Genomic DNA, 20,616 nt, shown 5'->3' on the forward strand with positions numbered 1-20,616 from the left:
GTATTTACCTTCTGGGGCCAGAGAATAGCAGGTAGGGTACTTGCTTTGCATTCAGCCCACTTGAGTTTGATCCCGAACACCTGATGTGGTCTCCCGAGCCTGCCAAGAGTGTTGCCTCAACACAGAGCCAGAAGTAAGCCCTATGCACTGTCATGTATAGCCCCCCGAAGCAAAACAAATCAAATTTAACATCTTGAATATATTTTTCTTTTAAAGTCACCTCATCCACCATCATAATATCCAACTAAAATTCATTAAGACTTGGTTTAAGAAGTTTCAAAAGTTACAGCTCAAGTTAGCCTCAAAGCTATCAGTTATTCTTCATCAAGTGTTAGATGTTATCAGGATTGTTTTCCTCCAAAATATTTGGGATTTTGTTTAAAAGAACAAAAATACATTTCAGCATGAATCCTTATCATTTATATGAGGTGTTTTTTTCATTATATTAACATATATCCCAGATTCTGTGAATTTAGAGGTGAGCATAATGAGTGGAAAATGTCATTTTCTGATGAAGTAGTTTCTTCATATTTTAATTTCTCATGTGAATTTTTGTGCTGTGACCCAATTTGCAATGGAAGGAAGTTTTGAAACCAGTGTGTTCATACTTAAAAATAAAGGGATGGTTACACGTTTTCACTATGATACAAGAGCATGTCTCTGTGAACATTTAGGTTAGTTGATCAGACTAGACCAAAGTGGTAAATAAACTAAATCATCTTATTCAATGATTAAACCCACAAATATGACCTTTTAAGCATTCACATTGTTAGTGAATGATTAAGTTAATGACCAGTGATTAAAGTGATTTATACAAATTCAATGAGACCTGCCTGCCTCAAAATCATTAACTTTCTTATCCAGAAAGTGGAGTTGAACTTTTAACTTCCAATTATGTACCTAAGGTTACTCCCTTCCCTCCAAAAGGGTTGGAGTTGGGGAAGGAATGAAGTTGGCTGAAGATCAGAAAGGAAAGAATTTCTAATAGTATGTAAATTCTATTATTCTAGTTAAGCCCGATTTGCCGATTTGTACAATAGAAAGAGGGTAGCTTTTTGCTTGCTTTCAATCACTGAAAGTTGGGCCAAAGAGGTATAGGGTACAACAGGGTTCGGAAGCTCAGGGAAACAGACAAGAAGATATAGACAGACAAACAAAAGATTTGAGATAGAACCAGAAAGATTTGAAAGAACTCCAGGTATTAATTTAAAAAACAACTGAAAGAGAGAGAGAGAGAACAAAATTTTAAATAATCCTAGTAAGGGAATAGAGCATCATCTGGAGATGGAAAGATAAAGCTTTATATTTCTTTGACACCAGCCAACCCCAAATAGTTGCAGAGTGATTCCTACCTCTAGGCTTTGGAGTGTGTCAACCTGACCTCAGTACAATCTTGAGTATTGCATATGATTTTCCCAAGCACCACCAGGGGTAACTCTGGAGCAACATCAGTTATACCGCCAAAAGAGAGAAATAGAGACAGAGAAACAGAGTGAAATTCTTCTACCAAGGAAGTTTCACATGCTGTAGGCTAACTCTCAAGATAGTGTGTTCTGCACCCAAGAATGGCTGAGATTAGTACCAGGAATTTTACTCCATGGCTTGGAGGCCAACCACACATGCTAGGGGAAAAGGGAGCTCAGATAGAGAAGGGAACACCAAATAAAGGTGTTGGGAGGATCCGCCCAGGATGGGAGAGGCATGCTGAAAGTAGACTATAGACCAAACATGATTGTCACCCATTGCCTCTTTTGCAAACCACAACACCCAATAAGAGAGAGAGAACAAAAGGGAATGCCCTGCCACAGAGGCAGGGTTGGATGGGGGGATGGGGGATGGGAGGGATACTGGGATCCGTGGTGGTGGGAAAAATGGGCACTGGTGGAGGGATGGGTATTTGATCATTGTATAATTGAAACCCAAGCACAAAAATTTGTAAGTCTACAACTGTACCTCATGATGTCTCACTAATAAAAATTTTAATAAATAAATAAATAAATAGTGTGTTCTGTTACTTCCAAGAGAACATTTATTCTTTCTTGTGGATTATTCCTTTTATTCGTTTTTTTTTTTTTTTCAGACAACTGCTTTTAAGTCTTGGCACCACTATTTCTTCTAGCTGCATGATACTGGAGTGGGTGTTTAGTTTATCTGGTATTTGGTTTACTCATCTCTATCTGTTGTCAAGTAGGTACTGCCTGGAACATCTGAGGTGTTCAATAATGATATATTTTAAAGAAACCTGGTAGGTTCTCTTCAACTCTAGAATTGGGTATGTGACCAAAAAGTCTTTCTCCTGCACATTGAGAGTAAAAACCCGTTCAGTTTCTAGATAGAGAGAGAGCAAAAGCTGCTTTTAATCTAAATGGTTTTAAAGAAAAAAAGTTGTCATTCTCCAGCCCGCTATTTTGCAATGGACATCTGGGTGAGATGGGTGGGTTGAAGAACTTTTGTCTCTAGCCAGAATAATTCATAAATTTCCAGTTCCAGGGTTGTATCGGGTGAGGTTGTGAGAGTCCTAGAGTTTCATAATATACATTTTTCTCATGGGGAATATGGAAAAGTTGGACTTGATGTTGCTAAAACACATTTGTTTTCATTCTCATTCTTTGCCTCTTTTGGCTACTGAGCAAATGTAAGATCATTTGCAAACCTTATGGCATGTGTGTATGTATTATAGAGTGCATGTCCTTCCTGCTGGTGGATCTCAAGCCAAAGGCAGCAATCCCCCTGGCTCCCACCCTAGCCATCTTTCAGGGAGCAAATGCATTGCAGTGACAAATACAAGTAGAGTAAATATGTGAAAATAAACATGTCCCTTTAAAAGAGCCAAAGTTTCTTTCCTTTAGTAGCTATTTAGTTTCATTTAAACTTTCATCTTCAGTTTATTATAGTAAGATTTTAATCAAGTTTCAGGGTTTAAGAACTGGAGCAAATAGGTTAAAGGTTCTTCATAGCCCCAAATTTTCTGCATAGCGTTTCTTGTATTCTCTCTTTCTGTCCTCCCTCTCTCAAGAAGTACTGCTAGTTAGTGACCAGGGAGGTAGTATAGAAGGTAAGAATTTGCCTTGAATGTGGCCAAAACTGGTTCAAATCTCTGACACCACATATATTCCCTCAGGTATTGCCAGGGATGGTTCCTGAGCACAGAGCTAGGAGTAAGCCCTGAACATAGCCAAGTGTGGCCCAAATTTCACTGTAACTCACCACCAAAAATATAAATTTTGGAAAAAACAATGTTGGGGAACTGATAGTATAGCAGTTACTTTAGTAGGCACTGGTATTAAATGACCAACACATAGACCATAAAAGAAAAAAAATAAAAAAAACAAAAACAATGTTTCTAAAAATAGAAAGCTGAGTGACTTTAAGATTGTGTTCTGTTTTTCAAAAAACACTGGCTACTGGACCAGAACAATAGTTGGGTGAGTGCTTGCCTTGCATACCAGCCAACCCAGGTTTGATCCCCAGGTCCCCAAGCTTGTAAGGAGTGATCCCTGAGTACAGTGCCAGGAATAAGTCTTGACCACCACCATGTATGGCCCCAAAACAAAAACAAAGAAGTTCCTTTTCTTTCATCACCCTATCTTTTTGTTCAATGCAGTTCATACTCTGTGTTCATATTATGGCTATTAGTTATTGACTATATATTATAGTTGATCATTAGACTTAGTTTAAATTGTATGGGTCATTTATATGCATTTTTTTTCTCTCTTCATGTTTTCCTATTAATGCATTCAGCCTACTGTGGATATCTATTCACTGAATATCTAGATCTGGAACTTCATGGATATTTAGAGTGAACACTAAGTTACATCTCTTTTATTTATTTGGGGTTTTTTTTTGGGGGGGTGGGAGGTGTGGGAGATAGAGGCCACACCCAGAAGTGCTCAGGGTTTATTTTTGACTCTGTGCAGGGCTCTGCACACTCTTGGCAGGGCTCAGGGGATCATAGGATGTCATGAAAATCAAATATGGGTCAGTGGCCTGCAAGACGAGTATCCTACCTGCCGTACTATCACTTTAGCCCAATATGTGTATCTTCAAAAGTGGAAGATGAATGGGGAGATCTGTGCCCCAATGCGTTCATTGTTTGAGGCAGCTGTGTACTCTCAATTCAAACTGATGTGTACTTTTCCCCAACCAAATGATCTTTCTGATTCTTTAGTAAGAGTCAGAAAAATCTTCATTTTTGTATCTTTTGCACTGCCTTTCTTAGTATTTCTTCTGATTGGAAGTTCAATAACGTGCTTAATTACCACAAATCAAAAAGTACATTTTAAATCTTCTTAACCAGCAAGACATATCAGGGCCTAATCTTTACTTTTAGATTGTTTATTGTACATTACCTGATTAGATTGTCTGAGCCATATTCACAGAGCAGTTTTTGACTTTATTAGAATTAATAATAATTACAGTTTATATTGTCATTGTTCTTGCTTTCTTTTTCTTTTTTGGTTACAAGAACACAAATCTCATTTTCCTAACTCAGCCCACATTTGTGGGAACTCAATACTTTGTTGTAGCATGTCTATCTTTGAAGAACAGGCAAAGATATGTAAAATCATACTTGTTTGGGGAAAAAAATTGGCAGTGATATTCTTGTAATTTAGAACACACCAAACACTTATGATAGCAAATAAACCTATTTGAAACTCATAGGACAAAGTCCAAAATTCAGTGTGTTATATCCTCATGTGGGTCTAAATGTGAAATTAACAGCTTTCAGCCTTTGAACCATTGCTGAAGAATTTGTTAGGTACAGCAAAGCTTTCCCCAGTTTTCTATTCTTGAGATCAAACATCCAGAGGGTTTGTCTTCTTAGAATTTTTTTCCCCAAATCTACCTCATTTCCATTTATATTGAGTTTGGTTTCTACATTAAGTTTTGGTAACTATATACATAAATCAAAGTCTCTAGGCTGGCACAGCATTCAGAATGTTCTATAATGAGAGATAAAGTTGAATGTTGAATTATAAAACTGAGGTTACAAAATTATGTTTCCTAGGCCAAAGAAACACTGTGAAGGTAAAGGCCTCAGTTTATGGCGCTGTTTTTGACTCTGGGTCTTCATTACCTCCTTTGCTGGTTTAAATAGCTTTGAAAATAAGTTCTAAGGGTGACTTCTTGGGTCTCTTAGGCCATGTTAGAGCCTCTGACAGATTGTGAAGAGCTAGTGGGACACCAGGGCCTGTCTGTTCTCAGCTAGTTCACCTATTGATGGATGATAGCTGGCAGCATGCCTCCTTGTTGTTTGTTGTATTCTTACAACAGAAAGCATTTTCAAAAGCTACATTTATCAAGTTGTCATAATAGTTTGGCTTGTATATCTCTCTACCCTGAAAAAAAATAAATCTCTCCCTGAGCACTAATCTGTTTTAGCTATGTGAAGCATCACATGCAGAAGAGGCAGTGAAGAGGAATAGGACTCCTGCATGGGATTCAGGGAACTTGCAAGTCAACGCTTAAGGGAAGAGACATTTTTCCAGTGTTTGCTTTCAAAGTCCCCTAGCACCAAGGACTCTGTCTTCTTGTTTCAAGGGTATTTTTCCGCTGCCATTTTATGCATTAGAGATGCATTAACCTCAAAGGGAGGAAAAAGATCCTCAATTTTAGCTATGAAGATTAGAAGCACCGTTCTTTATGTTTAAAATCTGTTTTTTATTGGAGTATTACCAGATTAAATATCTTTTGTAATGAGTGGTCTTACTAGCACATTTCTTACTAATTGAATAGGTGTTTGTCTGGGAACACATGGTTCTGAGTTGGGTAGGTAGAGGGAATTCTCAAAGTTATTGTCCAGGTAAGTATATACTTTAAAATATTTGTTAAAATAATTTATGTCTATTAGAATTTTAATAAAGTACTCACTAAAGATGCAACTGAAGCATTTATAATAATTTAGTGATACTGTATATAATGCAGCTATTAAAGAACTTGACTATGGCTATAGATATGTTTTACCAAAACATGTAATAATCTGTATGAGTTTATACAGAAAATTTATTTGATCTAGGTATATATTGTAATATGGCTAAAACCACTCTAGCTCATCACAGCACAAAATTATCATTTCTAATTTGTAGAGGTGGGGACCATTAACAAAGTCTCCTAGAAAGTTTGAGTTTTTTTTATTGGTCTATTATCACTGGGCTGGAGCAATAGCACAGCGGGTAGGGCATCTGCCTTGCACGCAGCCAACATGGCTGACCCGAGTTCCTCTGTCCCTCTAGGAGAGCCCGGCAAGCTACCGAGAGTATTCAATATGCCAGACACAGTAACAACAAAGTCTCCAATGGAGATGTTACTGGGCCCGCTCGAGCAAATCGATGAACAACGGGAGGGCCTTTACTTACTTACTTTTTTTATTGTAGAGTGTTCAGTTTTCCTTTGAAAAACTGACAAAAAAGACGAGAGAGAGAGAGAGAGAGAGAGAGAGAGAGAGAGACAGAGATAGACAGAGACAGATAGACAGAGACAGACAGACAGAGACAGAGTCAGGTGAACTGTCCTGTATCCTGTTCTGAAAATTTTGACCGATGGATCCATATTTGAAAGGCAGGTGTTTTTCAAGAAAATTTAGTTATCTACATTTAACTTCACTCTTTTAAAAAAACCAAAGGCAAAGCTTTAGGAGCCTTGTCTAACTGCAGTTGTCTTTAGGAACTCTCAAGTTCTGGGGCCTGGTGATCAAGCAGAGGTAGAGTGTGTACATGCAAAGGAGAAGTCTCAAGTTCCACACCCCACCCAAGGCTAAAGATAAACCCAGAGGGGCTGATGTTTGTGAGCTCTAGTTCCTAACTGTTTGAACCCCAGGCATCACTACAATAACAAGAAAAAGGGAAGGGGGGGGGAGGGAATCAGTTAAAAAGAACTCTTAAGTTTTAAATATCTTGGCTATCAGGGTTTTTGTTTTGTTTTGCTTTGCTTTTGGGTAACACCCAACTGTGTTGGATGGGTGGGTGTTAATCCTGACTGTGCAGGACCTAGGAAATACTCCTGGCATTGCCTGAGGGACCATTTCAGATGCTATAGATTGAACCTAGATCAGATACGGGTAAGGGAAGTTCCTTACCCTCTGTACTAGCTTTCAAGTCATGAGATGTCAGATTTTCTTGAAATCATTACCAAAACCAAAAATGAGTCTAATTATATTTCAGAATGGAGATAAAAACTTTAAGGTAAAAAATTGATTTATTTCATCAGGTTTTAATTCCTAATAAAAGGTACACTGATTATGCTTTCCTTCTCTTCTCTGTATTTTATTTTTTATTAATTTATCATTTATTTAAAGAACTATAAACTTTCAGATTGTGCCTTTAAGCCTCTATGGGTGTATAAAACTGAGAATTATGCTCAGTTTCCCCAGAACTCCTTTAAAAGTTAAATTTTACAGGAGAAGGGACAACAAATTGTTAAAAACTGGAAAGATAACTTAAAACATTCCAGGATGATTTATCTCTTAGAAGGTTGCTAATTTATGATAATTGAAACTATGACAATATCAGCATTTAAAAATTGGAACAGTTTGTATGGTTTGTTATATGTTAATAAGAGACCAATAAAAGGATGTCTCAAGCCTATACTGATCTTATTAGAAGTGAATTAAAGTATGAATAATTCAATATTAACAGCTTGTGGTTGTAGTGATTTCTTTTTTGAGATTAAAAAATTAACTGAAAAATATGGGATTGGAATGATAGTATGGCTGGCAAGGCACTTGCCTTGCACACAGCCCACCCTACACCTCATGTGATACTCTGCACCTCATTACAAGTGATCTCTCAGCACAGAGCCAGGAGAAAGCCCTGAGCACTACAGGGTGTAACCCCAAAACAAAACAAACAAAAATACGAAGTGACTAAGAGGTTCATGCTAATATAAAATGCAACTTTCTGCAGAAATTGTTTTGAAAATATTTTAATATTTATATTTTATTTTTTCACACTTAAATCAGTTTTTGAGCCCTTTTTTTCCATACAGTACCAGTTAATTAAGCATACTCCTTAACATTTTTATTGTTTGCCTGAGGAGGATGCATTTACTTAAATCCTCTCTTATATGTTGTCTATAGTTTTTCCCCCAGAAATCATTCTGGGCTGAAAATTCCAAGGTTTGTTTTCATTCTCAGCGGTGAATTTTATTTTGTTTAAATATGAAGGAAACCCTTCAGCTGTTTTATATTAGCCTTTTTTTAAGAGAGCAAAGAAGAAAATATTTTTTACTGCTTAAATTCTCAGATGAGACTTTTGTGCCCAAATGAAAACCTTGGATGAAGAAATTCACACTTGGCAAAAATAAAATCCTTGTGGCAAAATATTCGCTTTATTACTTACATCAAATTTACATTCAGATTCAATAAATTTGAACTTTAAAAAAGAGTAGCTTTTTCAGCACTAAGGCTTTTTCACATTATATCTTACTGACCAACAGTGTTCTCTTGGAGATGTTTCAACTGCACAGAGTGTCTAGGTATCTTGTACTTGCGAGAAGTTCATTTACCAGAATTAAACAGGAATTGATACATTGATGTAATATGAAGAAGGTGCAGTTAACCTGATTACCAATTCCCTGTCAGCATCCCAAATTTAGCCTAGTGTTAGTATTTTATCCATCTTAAGCACCTCTTGTTCCATTTTAAGAATTGTGAAACATGTTTTGTATTCGGAAAACCTGAAGTCTAGTCCCTGATTCACTTTTTCACTTGATACCTCCTAATCTTTGTGGCCTGAGATATTGTACAGGAGTATGGCTCTTTCCTTGCATGCAGGCAACCTAGTTCAATCCCTGACACTACGTATGGTACCCCCAAGCATCACCAGGAATGATCTGTGAGCACTGAGCCAGGAGTATGCCCTGAGCACAAAAGAGTGCTCAGAGCCCCACATCCACTGAAAATCAAAACAAACAAATCTCCTAATCATTCCCAGTCTCTATTTACTTCTCTCTTAAATGAGAATAGCAAAGATTTTTTTTTAAATTTTTATTAGTGAAACACCAAGAGGTATAATTGTAGACTTAAAATTTTTTGTGCTTGGGTTTCAATTATACAATGTTTGAGAACCCATCCCTCCACAGCCACCACCACTGATCCCAGTATCCCTCCCACCCCCCACCTCCCCATTCCCCATCTCACCCTGACTCTGTGGCAGAGCATTCCTTTATTCTCTCCTTTTGGGTGCTGTGGTTTGCAAAAGAGTGGCAGTCATGTTTGGTCTGTAGTCTACTTTCAGCATGCATCTCCCATCCTGGGAGGATCCTCCCAACACCCTTTATTTGGTGCTCCCTTCTCTATCTCAGCTGCCTTTTCCCCTAGCATGTGCGGTTGGCCTCCAAGCATGGAGTGAACCTCCTGGTACTTATCTCAGCTATTCTTGGGTGTTAGTCTCCTATTTTGTTATGTTCCCCAGATGAATGCAATCTTTCTATGTCTATCCCTATCTTTCTGACTCATTTCACTTAGCATGATACTTTCCAAGTTGTACCACTTGTATGTAAATTTCATGACTTCATCTTTTCTAACAGCTACATAGTATTCTATTGTGTAGATGTACCAAAGTTTCTTTAACCAGTCATTTGTTCTCGGCCACTCAGTTTTTTTTCCAGATTCTGGCTGTTGTGAACAGTGCTGCAATGAACAAACAAGTGCAGGTGTCACTTCGACTATCCTTTTTTACCTTTCTGGGATATATTCCCAGGAGTGGTATTGCTGGTCAAATGGGAGCTCAATTTCTAATTTTTTTGAGAATTGTCCATACTGTTTTCCAAAAGGGCTGAACCAGTTAGCATTCCCACCAGCAGTGGTGGAGGATCCCTTTCTCGCCACATCCGTGCCAACACCAGTTGAGAATAGCAGTTTTGCAGTGTTGTTAGACTTACAGAGAATATCAACACTGACACCTAACGCCGACTCAATATATGGTGGAGGTATATATTATATATTAGTATAATATTATTACCTGACATTTGATAATGTCTTTCAGTAATGAGAGACTTTATAACTTGAAGTATTATCACTTTAGTGTCATGTTTCAGTCAGTTAAATTAGGCAATATTTCACTAAAAAAAATTAATGAGGTCCTGGAGTGATAGTACAGCATGTAGGACGTTTGCCTTGCATGCGACCAACCCAGGTTCAATTCCCAGCATCCTATATGGTCCCCTGAGCACCGCCAGGAGTCATTCCTGAGTTCAAAGCCAGGAGTAACCCCTGTGCATTGCTGGGTGTGACCCAAAAAGAAAAAAAAATAATGAAGGGCCAGAGAGATAGTGAAGCAAGTAGACCAACCTGGATTTTATCCCTAGCATCACATATGGTTCTTATAGAGACAGTAGTAAATCCTGAGCATTACAGGGTGTGGCCCCAAAAGGAAAAACAAAATAATGATATTAATGGGAAGATTTAAATCAAGGGTACAGCTTAGTAATTTGAACATAACTGTTAGATGTTAATAGTATATTCTTTAGAAATGTTGGTATCTTTTTCTTTACTTTTATTTGTTTTTGCACTGTTTTGCTAAATAGGTGTTTAAATCAATCTTTTGCTTTAAATACTTAGATCTCCTATTGTTCAGGGATGTGTGTTTACAGTTTTTGTATGTTTTGGTTTTTGGGGAACACTCAGAAATGCTCAGGAATTACTCCTGCTCTGTGCTCTAAGAATAATTCCTGACAATGCTGGGGGAGTCATTTGTGTTACCAGGAATCAAATCAGGATTCACTGTGTGTAAGCCAAGCATTTTAATTCCTGTCCTGTCCCTCAAAACCCAGTGTATATAGCTTAAAATATCTGGAAAAAAGCTCATTTTGATGATCAAAGCAAGTATTTTTCTGCTTTGTTTCATTTTACTAACTGACATCTCTATAATAACCCTTGGCTTTTGAACAGAGCTTTTGTAAATTATCTCAGTTGGTGATCAGGACTTTATGCACTGCCATCACCATATCTACTTGATAAATGAAGAAACTAAGACCCTGAGAGTATAGGTGGATTCTATAAGGAAGGAGAAGAACAAAGTCACTGACCCAGATCATCATTCAGAACTGTTGCCCTTATTCCCTTCAGAGAGATAAAGTTAGTAAAAAATTTTTTAAAAATGCGGCTGGAGATTAAAGTCTTAATTATTAAAATCAGAGTTCACTTATTAATTTATTAAATAAAAATTGGTGGGGGTCCCAAGTAGTGCTCAGGGGACCTAGTTGCCTTCTCCTTCCTATATTTTGGGGTAAGCATGCAGTTCTAGGGAATCAAACTCAGGACCTGAGTACATACTAGTGTTCATCTAGCCCTTTGAGCTATTTCTTCAACCCTAAGGTTCATTTTTTCAAAACTGCAGTTATAATTTTAAACTAATCATAGCAGATACTACGCTTGATTTTAGCCAAAAGTCCAAGAAGCAATACAGTCATCATTACATCGCCTGCTTTCAAAACTTTTGGTGATTCCTCTGTGCCTGTTACAAAATTTGAAATTAGTTAAGATTTATCTCATCTGCAATTTTCTAAAACTCAAAAAACAATATCTACCACTTGAAGATTTTCTACTCCATACTCTGTTTTCATACCCCATTCTTCATCCACAGTTTCCTCTACACGTCTCAATGGTCCCCTTTGAAAATCTATTATATTTCTACATGTTAGATACATTTGACTACTTTGTCAAAGACTTGCATAGTGCTTATTATAAGCTGTGTACTGATGGAATTGCTTCCCAAATATTAACTTAGTTCATCTCCATAATAATGCCAGAAAAGAAGTAATATCAGCTGGAGTCTAGGCTCTTGTCTTTGTTTTATTATTATTATCAAAGAAACATGATACTTTTCAGTATTCATACCCAGAGACAGATTGCTGTGGATGACTTAACTGATGAAATAATTGTTTTCAACAAGTATGGCAGTTTATTAACTTGCAACAGAAAATAGAATTGTGGCATTAGAGATATAGTACCTTGGTTGAAGTATGTGCCTTGGCAGGGCTCAGCAGAACCATGTCCTTGGGCCCTTAACCTTAAGCTCTGTTGCCAAGAATCACTCATATGACCTCCCAGCTCCTGGGAACCACTTGGTAGCCCCCATCTGTCAGTATGGTCAATACCTTCTGCATCTCAGCAATGATTAAGAAGCAGATATCACTTATATGTGGTATTTAGAATAACTGAATTAGGAAATACAATGGTTTAAAGGAGAGAATGCCTATATCTCCCTTGGACCCGAAGTATATGAAGGAGAAGGAAAGAAACTGAGAGAAGAGAAAGGGGAGAAGAGATACTGAGAAACAACGGGAGTAGGGGTCACGGGAGCTCAGCTACATCGTTGATGTTAAGGAATGATAGAGCTAAATATCCTAACAACACTGAAATCACAAAGCCCAAACTTTAGTAACCAAACTTAAAAGGTAACTTCAATGTGGTAGGCTGATGTTGTAAGAGGAGCTAAGAGAGGGAACCTGGGAACACTGGTGGGGGGAGGTTGACATTGGTGATGGGATCGATGATGGAATATTGTATGTCAAATCCCAACTATGAATAACTTTGTAACTTACAGTGCTTTATTAAAAAGAGAATTTGGGGGATAAAAAAACATCATGGTGGGGAAGTTGTTTGGTCAACATGGCATCATCACATAGAGGTATTCTTAGTGTAACCACACCATTCTTGGGACACAGCTTAGCATTCAGTATCATCTGTATCATGAATACTGCAGTCTTGTCAGCAGCTAATGAATTACTTCAACTTCAGTGGCCTTTTACCTATATTATTTCTGGTCTGCGAACTGAACACTAACAATCATATATCTCTGCAAAACACCCTTGTTCTGATTTTGATGTCTCACTAGCTCTCCTTTTACTTTGCATTATACTTTAATGTAAATTCATAAAATACTAGAGTTGCAGTCAAACTTTCAGTATTTGGACTTTTCTGTCTCTTTACAAAAAATATAAAACCTTGGCCTTGTGTTTTTAGACATTTTCTTTTGGATAACATTCTCAAAACCTAACATAAATATTGTCTATTGTTTACTACATTGAATTAAAATCATGAATGATTTTCCTAATATCAGACACTAAATCATATTTGCTACTCTTTACATTCCACATAAAAATGCATCACCTAACTTAAAATAGGCATTTAAATAAACATTTAAAATGACCCAGTAGACATGTTTTCACCGTCTGTCCTCCTGTTGTTCATTGATTTTCTCAAGCAGGCCCAGTAACGTCTCCATTGTGAGACTTTGTTGTTACTGTGTTTGGCATATCAAAGATGTCACGGGTAGCTTGCCAGGTTTTGCTGTGCGGGTGAGATACTCTTGGTAGCTTGCCGGGCTCTCTGAGAGGGGCGGAGGAATCGAACTCGGGTTGGCCATGTTGGCTGCGTGCAAGGCAGACGCCCTACCCGCTGTGCTATCACTCCAACCCAGACATGTTTTCATTTTTTTTTATTGAATCACCATGAGGTACACAGTTACAAAGTTGTTCATGATTGGGTTTCAATCATATAACCTTCCAAAACCCTTCCCTTCACCAGAGTACATTTACCACTACCAATGTCCCCAGTTTCCCTCCCCAACCTCAGATTATCATGTTTGCTGCCTTACCTACTTTCAACATTCAGCTTTTGTTCAGAGTGATCATTTCCAAAGATCATTGTCATAATGCTCCCTTCTCTATAACTGCCTTTCTTCACCTCATACCAGCACCACTTGTGGAAAGCCTCTGGGTACCAATTCTTTTGGTTCTTGTTTCCACAGACATTTTTTTAAACAAATTAATTAGGAGGTATAAATGTTAATTGTTATGAGTATAAATTTTGAAATTATATGATCTGCTTTCAAAACCTGTTTTGCTAATTAATAGTTTATCATTTTGGTAAATTACTTAATCTGTTTTATGGTTTATAAATGGGCATAATAATAATTTGTGTCTGGCATATCGAATACTCTCGGTAGCTTGCCGGGCTCTCCGAGAGGGGCTCGAGCAAATCGACGATCAACGGGAGGGCCTTTACCTTTACCTTTACCTTTAATAATAATTTGAGGTGTTTCAGGGAAATTGAGAAAACTTAATAAGTTAATATATATAACAAATTTATAAATGTATTTGAATTCTTAAAATATTAACTGTTAGCATAATCAATCTCTGAGACTTTTATATTAGACTTTTCCTCAAGTCTTTAAATGTGTCTTATTTTGAAAAGTGCAGCATAGTGCTGTTCTCATTTAAGTGTCATCATTGGATATTAATCAAAAATTGATTGTTTTTGTTCACAAGAGTTTAGTAAAATGGAAACTCCCATGTGTTGCTGGTGGGAGTATGAAATGGTACAATCTTTAAGGAATGCAATTTGGCAATATTTATCAAGAGGCTTATAAAAGTTAATTCCCTTTGGTCCAGTAATTCCCTCCTAGAAATTTATCTACCCTAAAGTCCACAGTCAGAAACTTGGATAAAACATATACATGGTCATGGTTTATCACAATATAGTTTATCAAGCCCCCAACTGCAAATTACATACTTGACAAGTAATGGAAGAATGATTATACAAATAATGCTACATCATTTGACGAAATATTATGTAACTCTAAAAATAACATTTTTAGTTATTTAATACTAAAGGAAAATCTCACCAATTTTGTTAAGTTCAATAAAACAAAAATCACAAAATTGTATGAATGGTGTGATTTCCTCCAAATGTAAATAAATCAATAAATTAAAATTATGGTGATTACCTTTAGATGAGGCAGTAGGAGATTTTTTTCCTCAACTGTTATCATTCTTTTCTAAAATTTATTCAATGAGCTATTATAAATGGAAATAGCTCCTTAAAAATGATGATTTTCCGTTTCCTTTGATATGCAGTTTTAAAATATGTGTTACATATTAAGAAATTTCTATCAAATTTAAACTTTTTTTAGTGAATTATTTCTTCAGTTTTTACCAGAAAATTAAGAAAGGATCAATTTAATCTTGAATTTTTGCAGAAAATCTTGCATTAATATTTGATTAAAAAACAAACTTTAACTACAAGTAACTTATTTTGAAAGTGCTTGAAGTAAAATCAATGCTTAGTTTTATTTCTTAGTGAGTAATCGGTTTACTTTTACATTTTTCTCTTTTCTTCTAAATTTTATTTTATTAAAACACCATGATTTACCAAGATATTGATAGTTGGGTTTCAGACCTACAGTGTTCCATCACCAATCCAGTCACAAGTTTCAATTTCCCTTTACCAGTGTTTCTAAGTCCCATCCTACCTACCCCTCACCCCCAACCTGTCACCTTGACAACCACCTTTTTATGTTTTGCTATTAAAGTTTGAGTCTCATAATTTTAGTATTGTTGACTCTGTGGTTAGGATATTTAGCTCTAACATTCCTTAATACCACCAATGTACCTTGACCCTTGCCCTCTGTTGCTTTTTATCTCTCTCTTCATGATCTCATCTCCTCCACTTATCTTTTCTTATCCTGCTTATATTTTGGGACCCACACATGTTGGCCCAGGCAAAATTCTTACCAGTAGTGGATGAAAGTTTCTTTTTCATCACATCTCTGCCACGACAGATTATTTCCAGTACTTTTAACATATGCCATTCTCACTGGTGTAAGATGATATCTCATTGTCATCTTAATTTCGATTTCCCTAATAATAAGTGATGCTGAGAATTTCTCATATGTCATCTAATAGTCTTCCTCAGGGAAGTATCTTTTCATTTTCTCTTTCCATTTTTTTTCATAGGGTTTTTAGATTTTGTTGTTGTTGTGATTTATATGAGTATTGATATACTGCATATCAACCCTTTAGCTGATGTGTTGAGGGCAAATATTTTTTTCCATTCAGTTATCTGTCTTTTAGTGTTATCCTGTTTTATTTTGTTTTTTTTTTTTCACCATGCAGAAACTTTAATTTGATGCAGTCCCATTTGTTTATTTTCTATTCAGTTGTCTTTGCCAGTGGCATTGTATCATTGAAGACACCTTTGGGGTCCAGATCTTTTAGTGTTCTGCCTATATCTTCAATGTATTTTATAGATACTGGTCTGATATCACGTCTTTGATCCACTTTGAATTGACTTTTGTGTAAGGTGTGAAATATGGATCCAATTTTAATTTTATACGTGGTTATCCAGTTTTGTTACCACTTATTGAAGATGCTGTCTTTACTCTATTTCACGTTTTCAACTCCTTTGTCAAAAACTAGCTGACGATATACATGGAGGGGTTGTCTTTGGATAGTCTATTTGACTCATTGATTAGTCTACCTTTATTCAAATGCCACATTGTTTTGATCACTGTGACTTTATAGTATAGTTTCAAGTTAGGTAATGATCTAACACCCCCCTCAACACACAGACACACAGACACACAGACACACACACACACATACACACACACAGATTCTTATTTTTCAGTACGGTTTTGGTCATTTGGGGATCTTTAATAATTTCATACAAACTTTATTTTGAACTGTTCTAAGTCCCTAAAGAATTTTGTCTGAATTTGGATGGGGATTGTATTGAATCTATATAGTATTTAGGTATAATAGTCATTTTGAAACTAATGATTTACATTTTCTTAAAAACACCTCAATTCAGAACAATTCAGAATTTAATAGTTAACTCTAAGAACTTAGAAGGAAAGAGACACTCTTGTAAGTAAGAATATTTTATTTCTATAAGGAATTAGTTAAATTTTATGGTAGTGATTACCTTTTTTTTTCTTTTTGTGACAGGAGTTGTGAAGGAAGAAATATCAGGTATAGAACCTGCAGTAATGTGGTAAGTAAAGAGGTTCTGTGATTATGAAAATGTAATTTTTGAGCATTAAATAATTTTAAGTAGATTTATGTAACCTGAGCAGGAAGTCAATCAATTAGTATTTTAACACAATTTATTCTGTTATACTGATTATAAAGCAGTACTTTAAAAATGTTATTTAATATAAACTTTTACACATTTGACTAGATTGGAAATAATTAAATTATTTCAAAACTAGAACTTTATGCTTTTTATCTCTGCTTCTGATTTTTCACATCTAGGTCTCCTGAAAGGGAGAATTAAGAATGATATTGAAGTCTCCTGAGATAAAGACTAACTAATCTAATTCGAATTTGGCAAATTCATTCAAAATTATTATTATTCAAAATCAATTATTATTCAAAATCATTCACTATTATTAATGTCAACTATGTGTGCGACACAACACTTGTACAAGAATAGATAACATGTGGTCACTGTCAAAACATCTGTAACATAATAAGGCGTGGAGAAAAAGAAGACAGATGTGTACTTAACCACATTCTAGAATAAAATGTGACAAACACTGCTTTAAAAAGGAATAAAAATATCTGTGGGTAAATAACCAAGACATTTGGGGAGTCTTTACTAGAAGGTGTCTTGGTAGTGTTGTGAGGTCAAGACTGGATCTGACTGGCCCATATTGGGTTTGAGAGGTCATATTCAGGAAGCATTATGGATAATATTGAAAGCAGGATTCTTTGTGGTGAATTCTGGACAGAAATATGGTCAGTATTGTGTTTTGTAGTATGGTAGAAAAAATGTAACTATGTTTTAAGGTTCCACCATAAATAGTATTAATTTTAAGTTTCCAAATTATATTCGTTCAAGGGACAGAGAGGATATGACTCAACAGTAGAGCATGTGCCTTGTATATATGAGGCCCTGGGTTTAATCCCTGGTACCATAAACAAACAAATGAAACAAAGTTTATATTACATCAGAGAATAATGAGAATTCACAGAGGTTTTGGAATAAGACTATGTTAGTGTTGAGTTTTTCTTTAGGAAGACTGAGTTTTCCTGTAGGAAGACTTCTCTTCAAGGAGACTAATTATGTAGTGGAGGAATAGAGTGGAACAGACATGGATGGGAGCCAAGAAGTAATGATGGTTTAAACTGGGAGGAAATAGATATGACAGATTCAAATTAAAGCCATTCTGCAAGATTTAATAATTTAGAGTAACAGAAGTAATAGCATATGCATAGTTTGAGCTCTTGTACTTATGAATAAAGGAATAAAGGAAATGGCTTATGCATAGTTTGAGTTCTTGTGCTTACTCAATGATCCTTCTGTTAGAACTCCTCCTCTCTTCCTCCCTTCCTTCCTCCCTCCCTCCCTCCTCCTTCCCTCCCTCCCAGTATTTTTGTGACTGGTGTTTTCCCTCTTCTGTATCAACTCAAATCTCACAGAGGTTTTCTTGACAATCATCTAATATAGTGATCCCACTATCCAATCTCATACCTAATAGTAACCAATAACACTTTATTTACAAGCATATCTCTATAATATGCTTGTAAAGCATATTATAAATGCTATGTAGAGATAATTTGTCTTCTTTGTTTACTTGTTGATTTCCTATTTACCCATTTTCCTATTTCTAGAATTTTACTACATAAACTATGAACCTCATTCATCTTATCTACTCTTTTATTTCCAATGCCTAGAACCATTGACTCACATATATTAAATTCAAAATATTTGTAGAATGTAAAACATAGTATTTGTGTAAAGTACTTAGAATTTTAGAAGAAGGGTAAATACCATTTTCATAAGAAAATAGGAAGAAAGCTTAGGAAAGTAAATATCTAAAAATGAAAAATATTACTTAGGGGCATTATTGAGTTTTATGTATAAGCTGAAATTATAATATTTCCAAGCAGGTAATATTACAGGAGTCTTAGATTGGTAATAAAGAGGTGCACTGAAGTAGTTTCCATCTGAAAAAAGGAGATACAGACTGAAGTCATATAAAACACAACAAATAACTATAAAATTTGAAGATTTGGTAGTAATTGTTAGCTTGTGTGTATATAATGATAAAGAAAGTAGCCTCAGAACTGTGGTGAATGTCTACAAGCAGTACAGTATAGAATGATATTAGCCTTGAAATATACCAGGAAAGAAGTGAAAAAAATTGAATTTCTGAAGATGTTGAATTGGATAAATGTTGCCAAGATGTTGAAACATGAAAAAGCCAGGAGAGAAGTCTCTAAGTGTATGATAATTGAAATAAAATTCATGGGATAGAGAGTAGATAAATATGGAATCAATGTTTATAGGCCCTTCTTATAAAGTGTGATAGAGACATTTCATCATTTGTGGACTCACAGATTGGTGGATTGTTTATAATGTGAGATCCCTGGGAAAGGAGTGGTCTAAGGGGAGATATTGATAAAATATGGAGATAATTTGTGAGGGCAAGAGTTTACTTAATGCCAGAACTCTGAAAGGACAGATGGTAACACAAATATGGGGAATCATGATAAGAAAAAATAACATGTATTTCATTCTTAGAAACAAAGTTGAGAAAGGAAGCATGAGGGTGTATGTTGGATCAGTTTGTGGTGAATAGACTAAGACTTATCTGTAGAAAATATTTCTAAGTCATCTGCTGACAGTAGAAAAGATAATTCAGACTTTGAAAATCAGCATTAAAACTTAGAATTATCACTGGGAACAAAGTGAAAGCTAGAAAAGGGGAAAAAATAATGGATGGTCAGATAAAGGGCTTTATCTGAAGATAGACAGTTTGATCTTACAGAGTGTGTCAGTGGGTTCTTGAGTTTGGAACACTGAGATACATTGAAGCAAGAATAGAGAAAATGGACATTTAAAAGACACATGATCAAAATATACATGACAGGATAAAGCCTAAATTAATGAAAGATTTTCATTTTAAATGCCTGACCAGGGAGAGTTTAAGGAACTAGTAGACTTAGTGATTAGGAATAAGAATCATTGTTCATTGGAAAATTCTGCTCCATTTATTTCTCTATTTCCAATTGGGATACAAGATCCTTGGCACAGCTTGTATCGTAACTTCCTTCAACACACACACATGCACTCACACACACTCATACACACATAATGAACTGTTGGCTAATTACAAAGATCAAATAATTGTTGGGGTAATTTTTTTTAGAAATGATAGAAAATTTTCTTTGAGGAAAATATACCTTTATGCATTGATTTTCTTTACTATGCCTTTTATTATACTGTGGTGAGACTTAATTCTTAATACTGAACATAGATCAAGATTCTTGTCCATTTTTATTTTAACATTTATTTTTAAATTTTTGAACCCCATCCAACAGTACTCATAGGCTAAATGCTTTGAGAGAGCTCCAAGAAGTTCAGGACCTGGGGGAACATGCAGTGCAGAGATGGAACCCAGGCCTGCTGCATTCAGATCATGTGCTCAACTCATCTGGGTGATCTCACTGATCCAATTTTTGTCTTTTTAAGTATGAGACATGACATGATATACAGTATTTCAGTTTTGATTTTGGTCCCCTAGGGCTTACTCTTGGCTGTATGCTCAGGGACAACTCCTGGTGGGGTTCAGAGGACTATATGATGCAGGGAACTAAACCTGGGTCTATAAGGTACAAGGAAAGCGTCCTACCCACTATTTCCAGCCCTGTATGCAGTATTTTTAACTTTGATTTCTTTTCTTTCACACTGTTAGAACAGTGGGAGGGTTCAAACTGTCCTAAGTAGATGAATACTTAAAGCATTCAGGTGGACATATCTGCCCTTCCTTTTCTTAACCTCCTTCAGAAATAGTCCACAGATTTCTTGTTAATATTATGAACATT

At 35.9% G+C, this 20,616-nt stretch overlaps 1 protein-coding gene across 2 annotated transcripts in view; it reads left to right on the plus strand.

The window, feature by feature from the left end:
* Window positions 1-20,616, plus strand: part of ADAMTSL1 (ADAMTS like 1) — a 454,178-nt gene that overhangs the window by 58,319 nt on the left and 375,243 nt on the right. For both annotated transcript variants that reach the window (XM_056117099.1, XM_056117100.1), the window contains exon 3: window positions 16,732-16,777. In XM_056117099.1, coding sequence (XP_055973074.1) covers window positions 16,732-16,777 — 46 coding nt within the window. The remainder of the gene's footprint in view (window positions 1-16,731; window positions 16,778-20,616) is intronic.

The sequence above is a fragment of the Sorex fumeus genome, unplaced genomic scaffold (assembly GCF_029834395.1).
Source record: "Sorex fumeus unplaced genomic scaffold, SorFum_2.1 ptg000034l, whole genome shotgun sequence".
Lineage (NCBI taxonomy): Eukaryota > Metazoa > Chordata > Mammalia > Eulipotyphla > Soricidae > Sorex > Sorex fumeus.